This window comes from Myotis daubentonii, chromosome 1, assembly GCF_963259705.1.
Source record: "Myotis daubentonii chromosome 1, mMyoDau2.1, whole genome shotgun sequence".
Taxonomy (NCBI): domain Eukaryota; kingdom Metazoa; phylum Chordata; class Mammalia; order Chiroptera; family Vespertilionidae; genus Myotis; species Myotis daubentonii.
Window position 1 is genome coordinate 110846193 of NC_081840.1, and position 13427 is coordinate 110859619.

A 13427-nucleotide genomic window follows, 5' to 3' on the forward strand; every position below is an offset into this window, starting at 1 on the left:
TGAAAAAAAATCAAACACCTGGGGGCTAAATGGTTGGGTTACCAAAGAGATCAAAGAAGAAATAAAAAGCATCATGGCAACAAATGACAATGAAAACACAACAATCCAAAATCTATGGGACACAGTGAAAGCAGTCTTGAGAGGGAAGTTCATAGCTCTACAGGCCTACCTCAAAAAACAAGAAAAAATGGTAATAAATTATCTAACCCTACAACTCAAAGAGTTAGAAAGAGAGCAGTAAGAAAAGCCCAGCATAAGCAGAAGGAAGGAAATAATAAAGATCAGAGTGGAAATAAATGACATAGAGACCAAAAAAACAATACAAAAGATTAACAAAACCAATAGCTGGTTCTTTGAAAGGATAAACAAGATTGATGAACCTCTAGCTAGGCTCACCAAGAAGCAAAGAGAGAAGGACCCAAATAAACAAAATCAGAAATTAAAGAGGTAAAGTAACAACCGATCCCAGAAATAAAACCTTGCATCTATCTGCCACCATGAGTTTTTGATTTTTTTGTTAATGCTCACCAAAGGATATTTTTTCCCTTGATTTTTAGAGAGAGTGGAAAGAAGGGAGGAAGGGAGGGAGGGAGGGAGGGAGGGAGGGAGGGAGAGAGAGAGAGAGAGAGAGAGAGAGAGAGAAAGGGAGAAACGTCAATGTGCAAGACACATTGGTTGGTTGGCTCCCACACGTTCCCCGACCAGGGCCTGGGATCAAACCTGCAACCCTTTGGGTGTGTGAGCTGACACTCTAATCACCGACCAGATCTGCCACCATGAATTTAAGAACTTCCCAATATTTACAGACTTTGGTGATATTAATGAATGTATTTTTAGATCTACACTAATAAAAGAGAAAAATGGTAATTGGCGTACGACGATACCCTTTTCATTGGCTAATCAGGGCTATATGCAAATTAACTGCCAACTAAGATTGGCAGTTAACTGCCAACAAGATGGCGGTTAATTTGCATATGTAGGCACAATGCAGGGAGGCGAAAGGGAAAGCAGGAAGAAGCCCCCTGCCACTGACAGTGATCGGAAACCCAGGGGGGAGCTAAGAGCTGGGGGGCAGGGCAAAGGCGTCCCTGGGGCCGCCTTTGCCCTGCCCCCCAGCCATGATCGGAGAATCAGGTGCCTTTGCCGCCCTGGCCAGTGATAGCAGGAAGTAGGGGTGGAGCCAGCGATGGGAGCTGGGCACGGTCGAAGCTGGCAGTCCCGGGAGCTAGGGGTCCCTTGCCTGGGCCTAAAGTGAAGCCCACGATCGCAGGGCCGCTGCAGCTGTGGGTCCCCGCTGCCCGGGCCGGACGCCTAGGCCAGAGGCATCAGGCCTGGGCAAGGGGCCGATCCTGCGATTGGAGGGTGATGGGGGTCAACGCCTGAGGGCTCCCAGTATGTGAGAGGGGGCAGGCTGGGCTGAGGGACACTCCCCTCCACACACACCCAGTGCACGAATTTCGTGCACCGGGCCCCTAGTATTATATAATAAGATATATCAAGATTTGGAAGATCTGTATAAGTTAGTAAAACAACATTTTCCAAATGACTTAATGTGTGTGGTATGTTCAATATCATGCATTCAAAGTACAAGACAGATGGATTTTAATGGAGCAGAGATGATTTCTGATTCCACATTACACATAAAACTGTAAGAAACTACAACTTGCTGAGTTTTGCTGTAATATCAAAAATTATCTGCAGTTATATGAAAAAAAAGTTATAAAAATATTCTTCGTTTTTTCTGACCATATATTTGTGAGGCCAGATTTTTCTTCTTATACTTCAAACAAAACAACATATTGCAACAGACTGAATGCAGAAGCAGGTAGGAGAATGAAACTGTCTTCTATTACGTCAGACATTAAAGAGATTTGCAAAAATATAACACAATGTCACTCCTAACTATATTTTTCTTTTCAAAAGTTATTTTTCATTAACATATGCTATTTCTCTTAATATGATAGATGTATTGCTATTTTTATTGTTTTTTAATCCTCATCCAAGGATGTTTCATTGATTTTAGAGAGAGGAAGGGAGAGGGATGTATGTGTGTGGCTTGAGAGAAAGAGAGAGAAACATTGATTGGTTGTGTCCCATATGTCCATATGTGCCCTGACCAGGGATCAAACCTGCAACCTTTTGGCTTACCAACTGAGCCACAGGGCCAGGGCAGATGTATTGCTATTTTAAAATTAATAAAATAGTTTTAAAATTTCTGTTTCTTAAGAGTGCGACATTTCAGAGGGAAGGCGGGGGAGGGTGGGTGGGTGGCAATCAACCAAAGAACTTGTATGCATATATGCATAACCCATGGACACACACACAGGTGCTGAAGGCCTGGGGCGGGGGTGGGAGGGTGGTCTGGAGGGGGTTAATGGAGGCAAAAGGGGGACATGTGTAATACTTTCAACAATAAAGAATTATTTAAAAAAATTCTGTTTTAATTTATAATACAGTAAATGTTGAGGAAAAGCTCTTTTGTGTCTTTGGCAGCCTTTAAGAGTATAAAGGGGTCTTAAGACTAAAAAGCTTGGAAACCACTGACTTATTCTGAAACAAACCATTGTAATCGATAATAATATGGAAGAGCAGGGGAAAAGCATGCCTTTGAGGTCAGAGGACTTTGAGTTGGCTATGTGAACTCAGGGAATTCATTTCCTAAGGTTCTCCCTTGTTTCCAATCCTTGGCCTCCAGCCCCTCCTCTGGCTTGTAGAGACTCTGTGGAGGGAGGCCATTCTGGGAGGCTGAGCAGATGCTTATCTGTTGCTCATAGTCATGCCACTGGGTATGACTACTAAGGATCCTGCACCCAAAACAACCTATAAAAAGTCAGCCTTCACTCCCCGGCCAGTTAGTCTCTGGTCCTGTGATGAATTGAATGTCAGTAAAAATATTTTAACAAGGATGGGGTCAAGGATAGGTAACCAGGCATTAACTCCAAGTCTCCCACTCCCAGACATCGGCGCGTCAAGGTTCTGATTAGACCCTTGTAACTGTAAATCAAGGACTTTTGTGGGTCCTGGGGATAAAAGCTTGCGGAGCACAAAGCTCGGGGCTGTTACAGGAGAAAGCCTGTGGCAGGCACTGGCCAGTTCAATAAACCCTCGCTTGCTGTTTAAGACCTAATTGGAGTCGGTGGTCTTATTCTCGCGAATGTTGTCCACAACAGTTCCCACAGGAGAAAGCCCACACTCTCCCTGAGAGGGGAGAAGCTTGAAGGGTACTTGCTTTATTATTCTTTAAAGAAGAGGTGATTTTTGCCATAAGCCAGAGCTAAAGGGTCCCTCCAGTGCTGTTGTCTTCACTCACCTTGTTGGGACAGTAATGGTGTGCTTGGCAGCGCGGGATCATAGGTGGGTGGACCCGGGGGTGGGATGGCTGGCACAGCAAAGCTCTTCAATGGGTGGGAAGGGCGAACGTGGGCGGTAGGAAGACTTTGGCCTGAATCTTCCTCTTGGGAGCTGGCCAAGTAAGAGGAGCCTGTAGCACCTTCAGGATCCTGGTGATCAGTACAGCATGTCTGAGACGAGGAGGCTGGCATGGTGTCAGTGCTGGGGGTATTTCGAATGGATTCTATAGCAGGAAAGTCTAGATGTTAGCATTTTTAAAACCCATTAAACATATGTACATCCCCGAGTTCTGGCTGTTTCTAAGGGCCCCTGAAAGCAGCTCAGTAAGCACTGAGATCCCTGGATGAGCACCTCTGCCAAGGCTAAGGAAGAATGGACTAATCTAAGAGTTCCAAACAATTCTGTCAACCAGTTCCTGGAAGTTTTTCAGCTAAACAGGTAAGTGGTCATAATTTTACATATTTAAAGTTCTGTTTGGTACTTACTATGGAGCACATAAAAAGGTTTGTGAGCCCTGCAGGTATGGCTCAATGACTGAGCGTTGACCCATGAACCAGGAGGTCATGGTTGGATTCCCGGGTTATGGATTTGAGTAGGGGTTGTGCAGGAGGCAGCTGATCGAAGTCTCTCTCTCTCATCATTGATGTTTCTATCCCTCTCTCCTTCTTCCTTCCTCTCTCTGAAACCAAAACATATTTTAAAAAAAGGTTCATGAGAGTACTAGCTATTAAGACATAATTATAAAAGAAAATTTAAAGTTTCATTGATTGATAGTCTTAGTGACTTTCATAGATAACATGTTTAGTCACCAAGGCTGGCTGGGTACTGGACAAGTACCAGCTCTGCCTGCAAAGCCGGGTGGTTACCATAGGAGAGGCAATGCTACAGGCCCTGTCTGCCCTTAGGGGACTAGGCACCGCCTCACCAGAGCAACAGCCCCACAGCTCAAATGAGACCTGGACAACCAACTAGTCCAGAGGTCTACACATAGCTTTAGGATTATGCATATGAAGGGCGATGGTACGAGAGAAAGAAATAGGGTCAGGTCAGCCTGGAGAAGGGGAAGACTCAGGAAGAACATGGTAACAATCTCAAAATATGTAAAAAAGGGTCATTGTTCTGGAAGGCAGTGTAGTGGGGTGGAAAAAGCACTGGCTTTGGATTAGATAGACCTGGACTCTAATCTTGGCATACTAGCTGGGTGAACTTGGCAGTCACCAAATCTGAGTCTCAGTTTCTTCACCTATAAAACAGGAAGAATAACATAAGATTCACTGGAGATTAATTGAGAAGCCTTATGAAAAATGCTAAACAGAAGGCTTGAACAAGGTTCTTTTCTTTGTAAATTGCTGAGTGATTACTCTGAGCCAGGGACTATGAGAAGTACTTTGCATTTGTTAGCTCATTCAATCCTCAGAGTAACTCAGAAGGCACTGGGAGGTTAGGCCTCACCCTAGGACAGAGTGAGAACAGGTAAAGCAGGAATCTGAATCCCTGGCTGGACTCACAAGCCCACCTTCTGATCCACCACACACTACTGCCCTTCCATGTCCAATGCCACCTTCCCCTGACCCTGCAGGAGTGGCAGCAGCACCAAGGCCAAGAGAGACCATATGAGGAGAACAATGGGAGCTGGTGCAAACCACCATTTGTACCCCAGGGAGGGGCCTGGAGGACACCAGCGCTGGATGCGGCTGCTTCAGGCAGCCTGAAGGAGGTCCTCCCCTGACTCTTAGAGTTCTCACCCTTAAAAAAGAAAATAACCCTTTTAAGCAGCAATGCATGAGCAACCTGCAGAATCCAACCTATTTCCCTGCCATTGTTGCTGAGGGAGCAATGATTTTGTTCCCTTGGGCTCTCAAGAGACAGGCCATGCCAGTCATGAGTGCTACCCCTTAGCTTAAAGGTCTTGGGTCCCAGGGATGAGGGACTCAACACCCTCCTCAAGTGCTGAAAGCCTGGTCATGACAACCTTACCAGGCTGAGGATTTTACTTTTTGTGCTTGCTTAAGCCAGCCACCCCCACAGCTGGGAGCTGCTGGTCTGCTTGCTAGGTGTGACCTGGGCCTGGAGGGAGCTGGTGAGGGTGGGAGCAGGCACTAGGAGAGAGAGCAGGCTTCAGCCGGGCCCATGTCAGCCTGCACTGGCAGATATTTTAGGTCACTCTGGGCACACACACCTGCCTTGGCCGCCTCAACTGCCTTAATCTGATAAGCTTCTGAAGGCCAGAGAGGTGGTGGGAAATGTGAAACGGTAACAGAGGGTTGCCTACACGAGTCAGTGCTGTTCTTCACTGTACAGCTCCAGAGGGCACCAGGCACCCTGTACTCTCCGAGAATACAGTGGGCACACCCTGAGATTGTGCATATAAAATAAAGAAAACTATGCTGTAACACAAGTTCCTGCTGGCGAGGGGCCGACTCCAGAGTTGTTTAAGACACACAAAGTTCACACTGCCCATCGACTTGGACAAGTGGAAAGTGCTCTTCCTATGTCAAGTAGTGGTGACATAATAAATGTTCCAGGACAAGACACAGCAAGTGCTCACTAGCAGGAGGACTGCCCTGGCCAGGGTCTAGTCATGCCGAGCCCATACACACAGGGCTGGCGGCGGCGCAGTACTGCGTTCCAGAGCTCAGGAAAGCATAGCAGTAAGAGAACTCGATCATTTCTAGATACTTGCTCTACACCAAGCATGTCAAACTCAAAGGCTAACATGGGCCATATAAACAAGGTTTAAGTTTATGTGGGCCGCAAAAAAACAAAAGTTTCAATTTTCATAGAAACGTAGGTTTATTTCGATAGAGATATGTTGAATACAAAGGGCGGAAACAAATGAGTATTCGTTAACATGAAATAATAGAACATTTTAATAAAAATTAATATTTTTTCTTGAACATTAACTTACCAGACTCTGAATAACTGCACAAATAAGCATAACGCAAATAAATCTATTTTTCTTGTTCTACGAAAGCAAAATATTTCCTGTTGCGCACACCAAACAAGTCAGTACAAGACTAATGGCATGGCAATTGGCTATTAAAATATTTGCTGCTAGTATTAGTGGAGGGAAATGAATGCAACACAATTACAGTAATGGGTCATTAGCGAACGTTGTAGTTCATTATAAATAATTATATATAGCAGAATATTGTAAAAATTAAGTATGAAACTTTTTCTTACATACCGTTATATTAGCTGGGCTGCAAAAATATTCATTGTGGGCCACGTGCGGCCCGTGGGCTGCGAGTTTGACATGCTTGCTCTACATCTTCAGTGACTCTACCACTGGTTTCACCTTTATTTATCCCTTCTGGCCACTGAAAAATAACCCTTTCATAATGCAAATCATTACTTTTCCTCTCTTCACTTCTGCCTAAGTCCATAAGAATGGAACTTCCACCAACTGAACCACCACTAGGATGAGGGCTGGGTGGGAGCTGCCAGGCTTCTTACCAATCCCCACCCCCCAACCCCACTACACACTGCCTAGTGTGTGAGATTCATCTGCCTTAACAGGGTCAGGATACAAAAATGGCTTTCCAAAAGCAGGTTTAGAGGGTGGCTTTCTGGTTGCTGTTGTATCAGAGACCACATCTGTGAGGCAGATTTCGGTTCTCCATACAGCCTCCAGTGCACTTTCCCTAAAGGCAGAATCCCAAACTCAGATTTGGGGGAGATAGCAGGAAGGCCAATTTTAGACATGAGTTCCAGCAGCACTCTCCAAGCCAAGAAAAGGTTTGGGAGGAGATAACTTTGGGAGTTACTGGACATCCCTTAATAAAGCCTTGATCTTCATTTGATGTTTTGGGTATGATTATAATTGATCAAAATATAAAGGAGAGGGGATGCTACTGGCAAGCCTAACTTCTAGCATGAAGTTTTGAAGTTCTCTTAAAATGGAATTCACTTGAAATTCTCTTTTTTTCCAGAACCACCACCATGTAGTTCTACTAATAACATCATAACTATTAACAGATAAGTTTCAAATGATAGAAAGAGTATGCTTCATATATGAGCCATTACTAGATTTGTACCTTAAAACTGAGAGGGTGAAAATTAATTTTCAATTAATGATGAATAATCATATCTATTACATTTACTGTCCCCTCACTTTCACTATTTCCTCCATAAAACTGTTTTGATGATGCTTCTTAAGGTTTCCAAACTGGGAAATGTTTTTCTGGCAATGTGTTTCTTTAAACACACTGCAGACTGTTAGGCTAATTTCCTATCTGTGCAGCCCTCTCATTTCAGTAACCCGCTAGGCCACCTGATGGTTACGATATGCACCAGCCCCATGTGGCCTCAGCACCCTAAGATGCTGTTCTTACTCTGCTCCCTGGCAGAAGCGCGTAACCTCCTGTGAGTAACACCTACGGCTGCCCTACGAACACTCCCAACATTAAGGTGACTGACAGGCAAAGTCGACCTCCAATGTCTGAAAACCATACATAATGAATCTTCTTTCAAACTGGAGGGTTAAAAAAAATTAACTGAAAATAGAACTCAATTAAAATACAAGTTGTTGGAAGAAGACATGATTACGTAATTAGAGTTATTGTGTTTTTACTAAAATGACTCACACTGAGCACTTAAAACTTTGGGAGAAAAGTTGGTTCAATTTTACAGAAACAAATTTGAGTCAGGAACAGCAATGTTATGATAAATATATAACACTGAGAAAACCTCTAAATCCTTCTAAGCGGGCAAGTCCTTCCCCACTGCAGCTTGCCAACTCATGGAAAGATTTCACCTGGGACACAGTCCTCGTCTCTCACCTGTGGAACTGGCCCTGTCTGAAAGTGACATGGATGTGCCAATGGGCCATGGGCTGCTTGGGTGGTAGAGATGACTGCGAGCTGGAGAAGCGAGGCTGCTGGAGTGGAAATGATGGTGAGGGTTATCGAGGGAATGGATGGGATGGGCACTAATCATAGCTGTGAATGAACACAAGACAGAGAAATGCTTAACATGCTTGCACAGACACACACAAATCACAGTTCAAGAGCAAAGTCATCCCTTCTCCCTCCCATACAGTGCAACCATTCCCTTGGTTTTTTGGTGGCAGCAGGCTGAATATGGACAATCAGCCATGGATTTTACACTTGTTTTAAAAAAATTCAACACACTCATGTACATACGTTGTCTGCCTGTCTACCTATCTACACGCAGAAAAAGAAGTCTGAGGAATATATACTAAAATGTTAACAGTGAGCTCTGGCCTGTGTTGCTTAGTGGGTAGAGTGTCAGCCTGTGCACCCAAGGGTTGGGGTTTGATTCCCATTCAAGGGAATGTACTTGGGTTGTGGGTTCGCTCCTCACACCCGGCTGGGCCAAGTGGGGGAGGCAATCAACTGATGTGTTTCTCGCACATCGATGTTGCACTCTCGCTCTCTTTCTTCTTCCCCCCTTCCACTCTCTCTGAAAAAGCAATGGGAAAATATCCTCAGGTGAGGATTAACAATGACAACAAGATAATAATAAAATGTTAATGGTGATTATCTTGTGGGGAAGAGTGATCAGGATTAAAAAATTTTTTCTATTGCTTTACATTTCTAATTCTTCAATAAACATAGATTATATGAGGTATTAAAAATATCTATTTGAATATGTCACATAATGTAAATCCATAAGCAAAGAAATGATGGTTTAGGTTTCTATGCTTTTTTCTCATGCTAGAAAGATGTAAGTCCTTCTCTTTTGCATATATTCCTAATTCATTGCCTTTTCTTACTTGTTGAATGAAGCATGCAATAGGTACTTAGGCTGCATGAATGAGTAGCTGTTTAGTCAGTTTTCATATCTTAAAAGGAATGCAAATGGAACTGATTCTTATGGTCCACTCCAGTACTCAGCCTAGGACACCCTCTTACAACTTCCAGCCTGGAAGCTCAGCCACATCCGTTCACATTTTAAAATATAGATGGATCTTTCCTAATTGCCTTTTTCCTTCCCATACTGGCTAAGGAATTCAATTTGCTGCATTTAGCTAACAAATCCAAAGTTCCACACAGATATTTCATATACAACATTCTATGAAGACAAAGTTCTTACTTAATGAGGCTACATTATCAATCCCAGAGGTGGAAATAAACAAAACCAGAGTCCAGTTTGCAACTAACTTTCCTTAGGTGCTCCATAGAGTAGTTGTAGAAACAATGTTTAAGATCAAGATAACCAGCTCAAAAGCCCCAAACAGGCAAATGGGTAGGGGTGACCAGAAACACAGGAGACCTTTTGTTTCCTAAGCAAGGGCTTCATGAACTTTGTGATAAACTCAATGACAGCCTTTGGAGTCTATGGAAATGTCTTCTGTCACCAAGGATCTGTCTGGATCTTTGTGGGGCCATTCAACATCACCTTGGAAGGAAATCCCAGTCAATAAAACAGATGCCTGTCTTCTCCAGCTATCTCCTGTCCTGGCCACCTGCCAATAAGCAGGTGGCACAACTGACCAGTGACCCTGGATTCTTACTGCCCCCTCAAGGCCTGGGGAACCAGAGGCTCAGGTGGTCCTTTGGAATAAAACACAACTTGGGAAAGCAGGACAGTTTGAGAGTCAGCATCTCCTCTAAGGGAGGGAAGGCCAATTCACAAGCAGGAGCTTCAGAATCAGTGTTTTCCCGATCAAGGCTAGGAAGAGGTGAATAAGCCTCCTGATTTTTAGCTATCTGAAAATATTCTGGATAGAGAGGACTCTCACAACAGAAAAACAAAACGGACCTTCTCTTTCTAAAGGCATTTCCAGTCTTTCCAAATGAAGTAAGTAACAAAGTAACTGAAAGTGCCTGCCTACAAGAGGTAGCCATCATTATCTGTTGGCTGAATAAGGACCCAATGCTACTGGGCAAGGCCTTCCTAGAAGTGCTCAGCCACTGAAAGCCAGAGCAGGTGGCTGGTGGGTGAAGACTCCAGGGCTGTAGCTGTGTAGAGAAAAGGGGATCTCAAAACCTGAAGATCAAAGTATTCTAGGTACCTGGCACCAGATTCTAAAAGATTCCACTCACCCACCCAACTATTTGAGGCACAAATTAAATATTTAAAATTTTTATGCATACTTTTCCACTACAAAAAGAAAAAAAGGAGAAAAAGGAATGATGTCAACTGGGACAGCCTATCTTTTCTCCTTAATGTATTTAAAAGTATCAAATCTACGAATAAGAATAGTAAAACTTCACAAGTTTTAAAAATAAGCCAGTCAGGTAAGACCTAAAGTCTTATACAAAACAAACACATAAGCAGTAAAGCTACCATCTTCTTATAATCAAAAGCAACTGGAATAGATTCATTTATTCTGTTGGGACATTTGCATTTTTAAACCTGGGGCCCTGCTGTAAGAGGGAAACCATGGTTTTCCCCTGCACACTTCTAAGTGCAGGTCCTTCTTTCATCATGGACCGTAAGCAAAAAGTATATTGTGCAGAAATGACCTATTTGTGAACTGGCCTTTACTCTCTCAAAGCTGGTTTTTAGTACCTAGTGCCTAGTGTTTGTGCATAGTGAATGAGTGAGAGAGAGTGTGTGCGCATACAGACATTCACATGTTCTACCAGTTCCCAAGTACAGGGTGCCATGGTGCACCTGTGTGCATGTATGGTATTTGGGGTTATTTAAATCTCTGACACCATTGACAAAGAGATGGATGAAAATTCTAAAATGAGACATCTTTTAAGAAATAAATTAAAAATCAAAAGCTCATTTGGGTCAAAACTGAAAAGTGATCTTTCAGGATTTGACACTTTCAGTATTTGAATTTAGGTATCTGACAGTGTTGAGGTTTACTAGCCTACTGTCCAGGTTAGAGCAAATACTTCCATTTATCAAGTAGTTTGTAAAATTGATACTGATAGGCAGGTAGCTTTTATTCTAGGATGGAACAGGGGGCTCCACTGGAACAGCTAGTCTTAAAAGGCTTAGTTTGAAAAACATCGGTTTATCCCATTACTTTTTGGCTTTTAATCATGATATTTAACTTATTTTGAATTTCAAATATTATTATAGGAGGTTGAGGAACTTTTAAGCTTATCAAAGTGAGGCATAGGTCAAGTAAGGTTGAAAATATTGCTTTACAAACTCCATACTGTTTTCCGGCCAGGGTGACTCAGTTGGTTGAGTGTTGTCCTGTGCACTGGTCAAGGTACAAGCCTAAGTTGTGGGTTTGATTCCAAGTTGGGCACATGTGGAAGGCAACTGATTGATGTTTCTCTCTCTCTATGTATGTCCTGGGTGAGGATTTAAAACAAACAAAACGAACACCACCTCCATACAGTTAACCTCAAACTTCCTCTAAAATACTGGTCTAATAATTTAAAAAATTCCACAGGTGCCTATTAACCCTGAATGTGTGCCAGAAGCCTAAAAAGCCTGGACAGATGCTTCCCTATTTCTCCTGCAGAAATGCTCTGCACTTTTTAAAATATATGTTTTTATTGTCTTCAGAGAATGGAAGGGAGAGGGAGAGAGAGACGGAAACATCAATGATGAGAAAGAATCATTGATGGGTTGCCTTCCTACACACCCCCTACTGGAGATCGAGCCCACAACCAGGGCATATGCCCTGACCAGGAATCAAACTGTGACCTTCTGGTTCATGGGTCGATGCTCAACCACTGAGCCACACCAGCCAGGTAAGCTCTGCACTTTTAGGGAGATTAGTTACTTCCCTATTCCTGGGAGACTGGGAAATTGGCTTTGTAGTGTCTTTTCCCTATAATTAAAGGAGCTAGTCTCAATAATATTAATTGTAAAATATGGCAACTCTTTGCTACGTCTTCTCTCAAGTTGCCAAAGCGGTTTTGTGTCAGGATCGAGTGAAGTCAAAGAGATCATTCAAAATTTGTCCCCAACATGACTGACTAGACTGACAATACTAGAGAAAGAGACACTTTTAACTTACGCTGGGGTGGCTGGGAGTCAAAGGGCATCATCATTTTTGGTCTCATTCCTCGCCTTCCAGCCAGTGTAGACATGCTGTCCTCAGATTCATGCCCTAGACATCAAATATGAAGGGTGGTTATAAGCATGTGCCCGAGGCCACTTTCAGAAGTAAAACATATCTAGTGGGGAATACACAAACAAGAAAATGGGGACAAGGTGTTTCTGCAGGAAGTGAAATAAAGAGGAAAGTGATCATTAATGCATTACAGGAGTCCCTTTTGAGAGTCAATACAGTTGACACAATGCTGCCTACCATGCTTCACTGTGGTGTCTGTAAGAGCACACAGACCAAGAGCATTCTGAATACCACAATGACAGCTGGACTCAGACTGAAGGACAGAATGAAATGCATAGACATGGGATAGGTTGTCTCAAATGCTTGAGTATCAAGCTGGTGAAGCCCAATGAGAGACCTAAAAGATCTAAAAGGTATAGAACCTGTCCCCCACAACAAGCTAGGTACCCTTCATCAGATGTTGACCAAATCCATAATACACACTTCTTTAAATTTCAGCTGTATAGAAACCACCAAGTTTTAAGGCAACTTGATAAAATGGGAAAAGATTTAAATGAAAATAGTCCCTTAACATTTTGGGAAAACCTGCACCTCTGTACGAATTCCGCCTTTGATGGATGTTGCTGTCCATGGAATTGTCAACTGGTGTGATATCTTGAGAGTTACGAGGAATTGGAGTATCGGTCATGATGGGGTTCGGGTCTGGAGACTTATCAATTGGTTTCAGCTCCAGTCTCTCATGATGGATCCAGAGGTCTGGGGGTTTGACATCTTTGGCGTTCCCTTTGTACTTGTGGGAGCCGTTCACTGACTTACAAGCAGCTCGTTTCCTAGGCACAAAATTAAAAGAATTTTTTTTCAAGTAACTCTTTTAAGCATATTTGTCAAATGGTTTAAATGATTAAAACGGCACTTCTGTGAGACGCTTCAAGGAAAGGCAGAACTAAAAACACACAAAAAGAAAACCAGAGGCAAGAAGTTTCCTTCTGGGAGCAGTAAATGGATCTCCCCTTTGTCCACGTGTATTTGGACATATGTACAAGGCATATTTGCATATTGCCTTGTAAATTTTTTTTTTTTTTTTTAGTATCAAGAGGTTGGACAGCATTTTAAAATCAAA

The 13427-nt window shown here is 43.1% G+C and overlaps 1 protein-coding gene across 11 annotated transcripts in view; it reads right to left on the reverse strand.

The window, feature by feature from the left end:
• The window catches only part of NEO1 (neogenin 1), a 266972-nt gene that overhangs the window by 9277 nt on the left and 244268 nt on the right, over window positions 1-13427 (reverse strand). For 8 of the 11 annotated variants that reach the window (XM_059657710.1, XM_059657763.1, XM_059657753.1 and 5 more), the window contains 4 exons: window positions 12899-13137; window positions 12251-12343; window positions 8133-8291; window positions 3311-3574 (listed from right to left, as the gene is read on the reverse strand). In XM_059657710.1, the coding sequence (XP_059513693.1) occupies window positions 3311-3574; window positions 8133-8291; window positions 12251-12343; window positions 12899-13137 (755 nt within the window). The remainder of the gene's footprint in view (window positions 1-3310; window positions 3575-8132; window positions 8292-12250; window positions 12344-12898; window positions 13138-13427) is intronic. The other 3 variants (XM_059657782.1, XM_059657772.1, XM_059657791.1) reach the window with 2 other exon arrangements.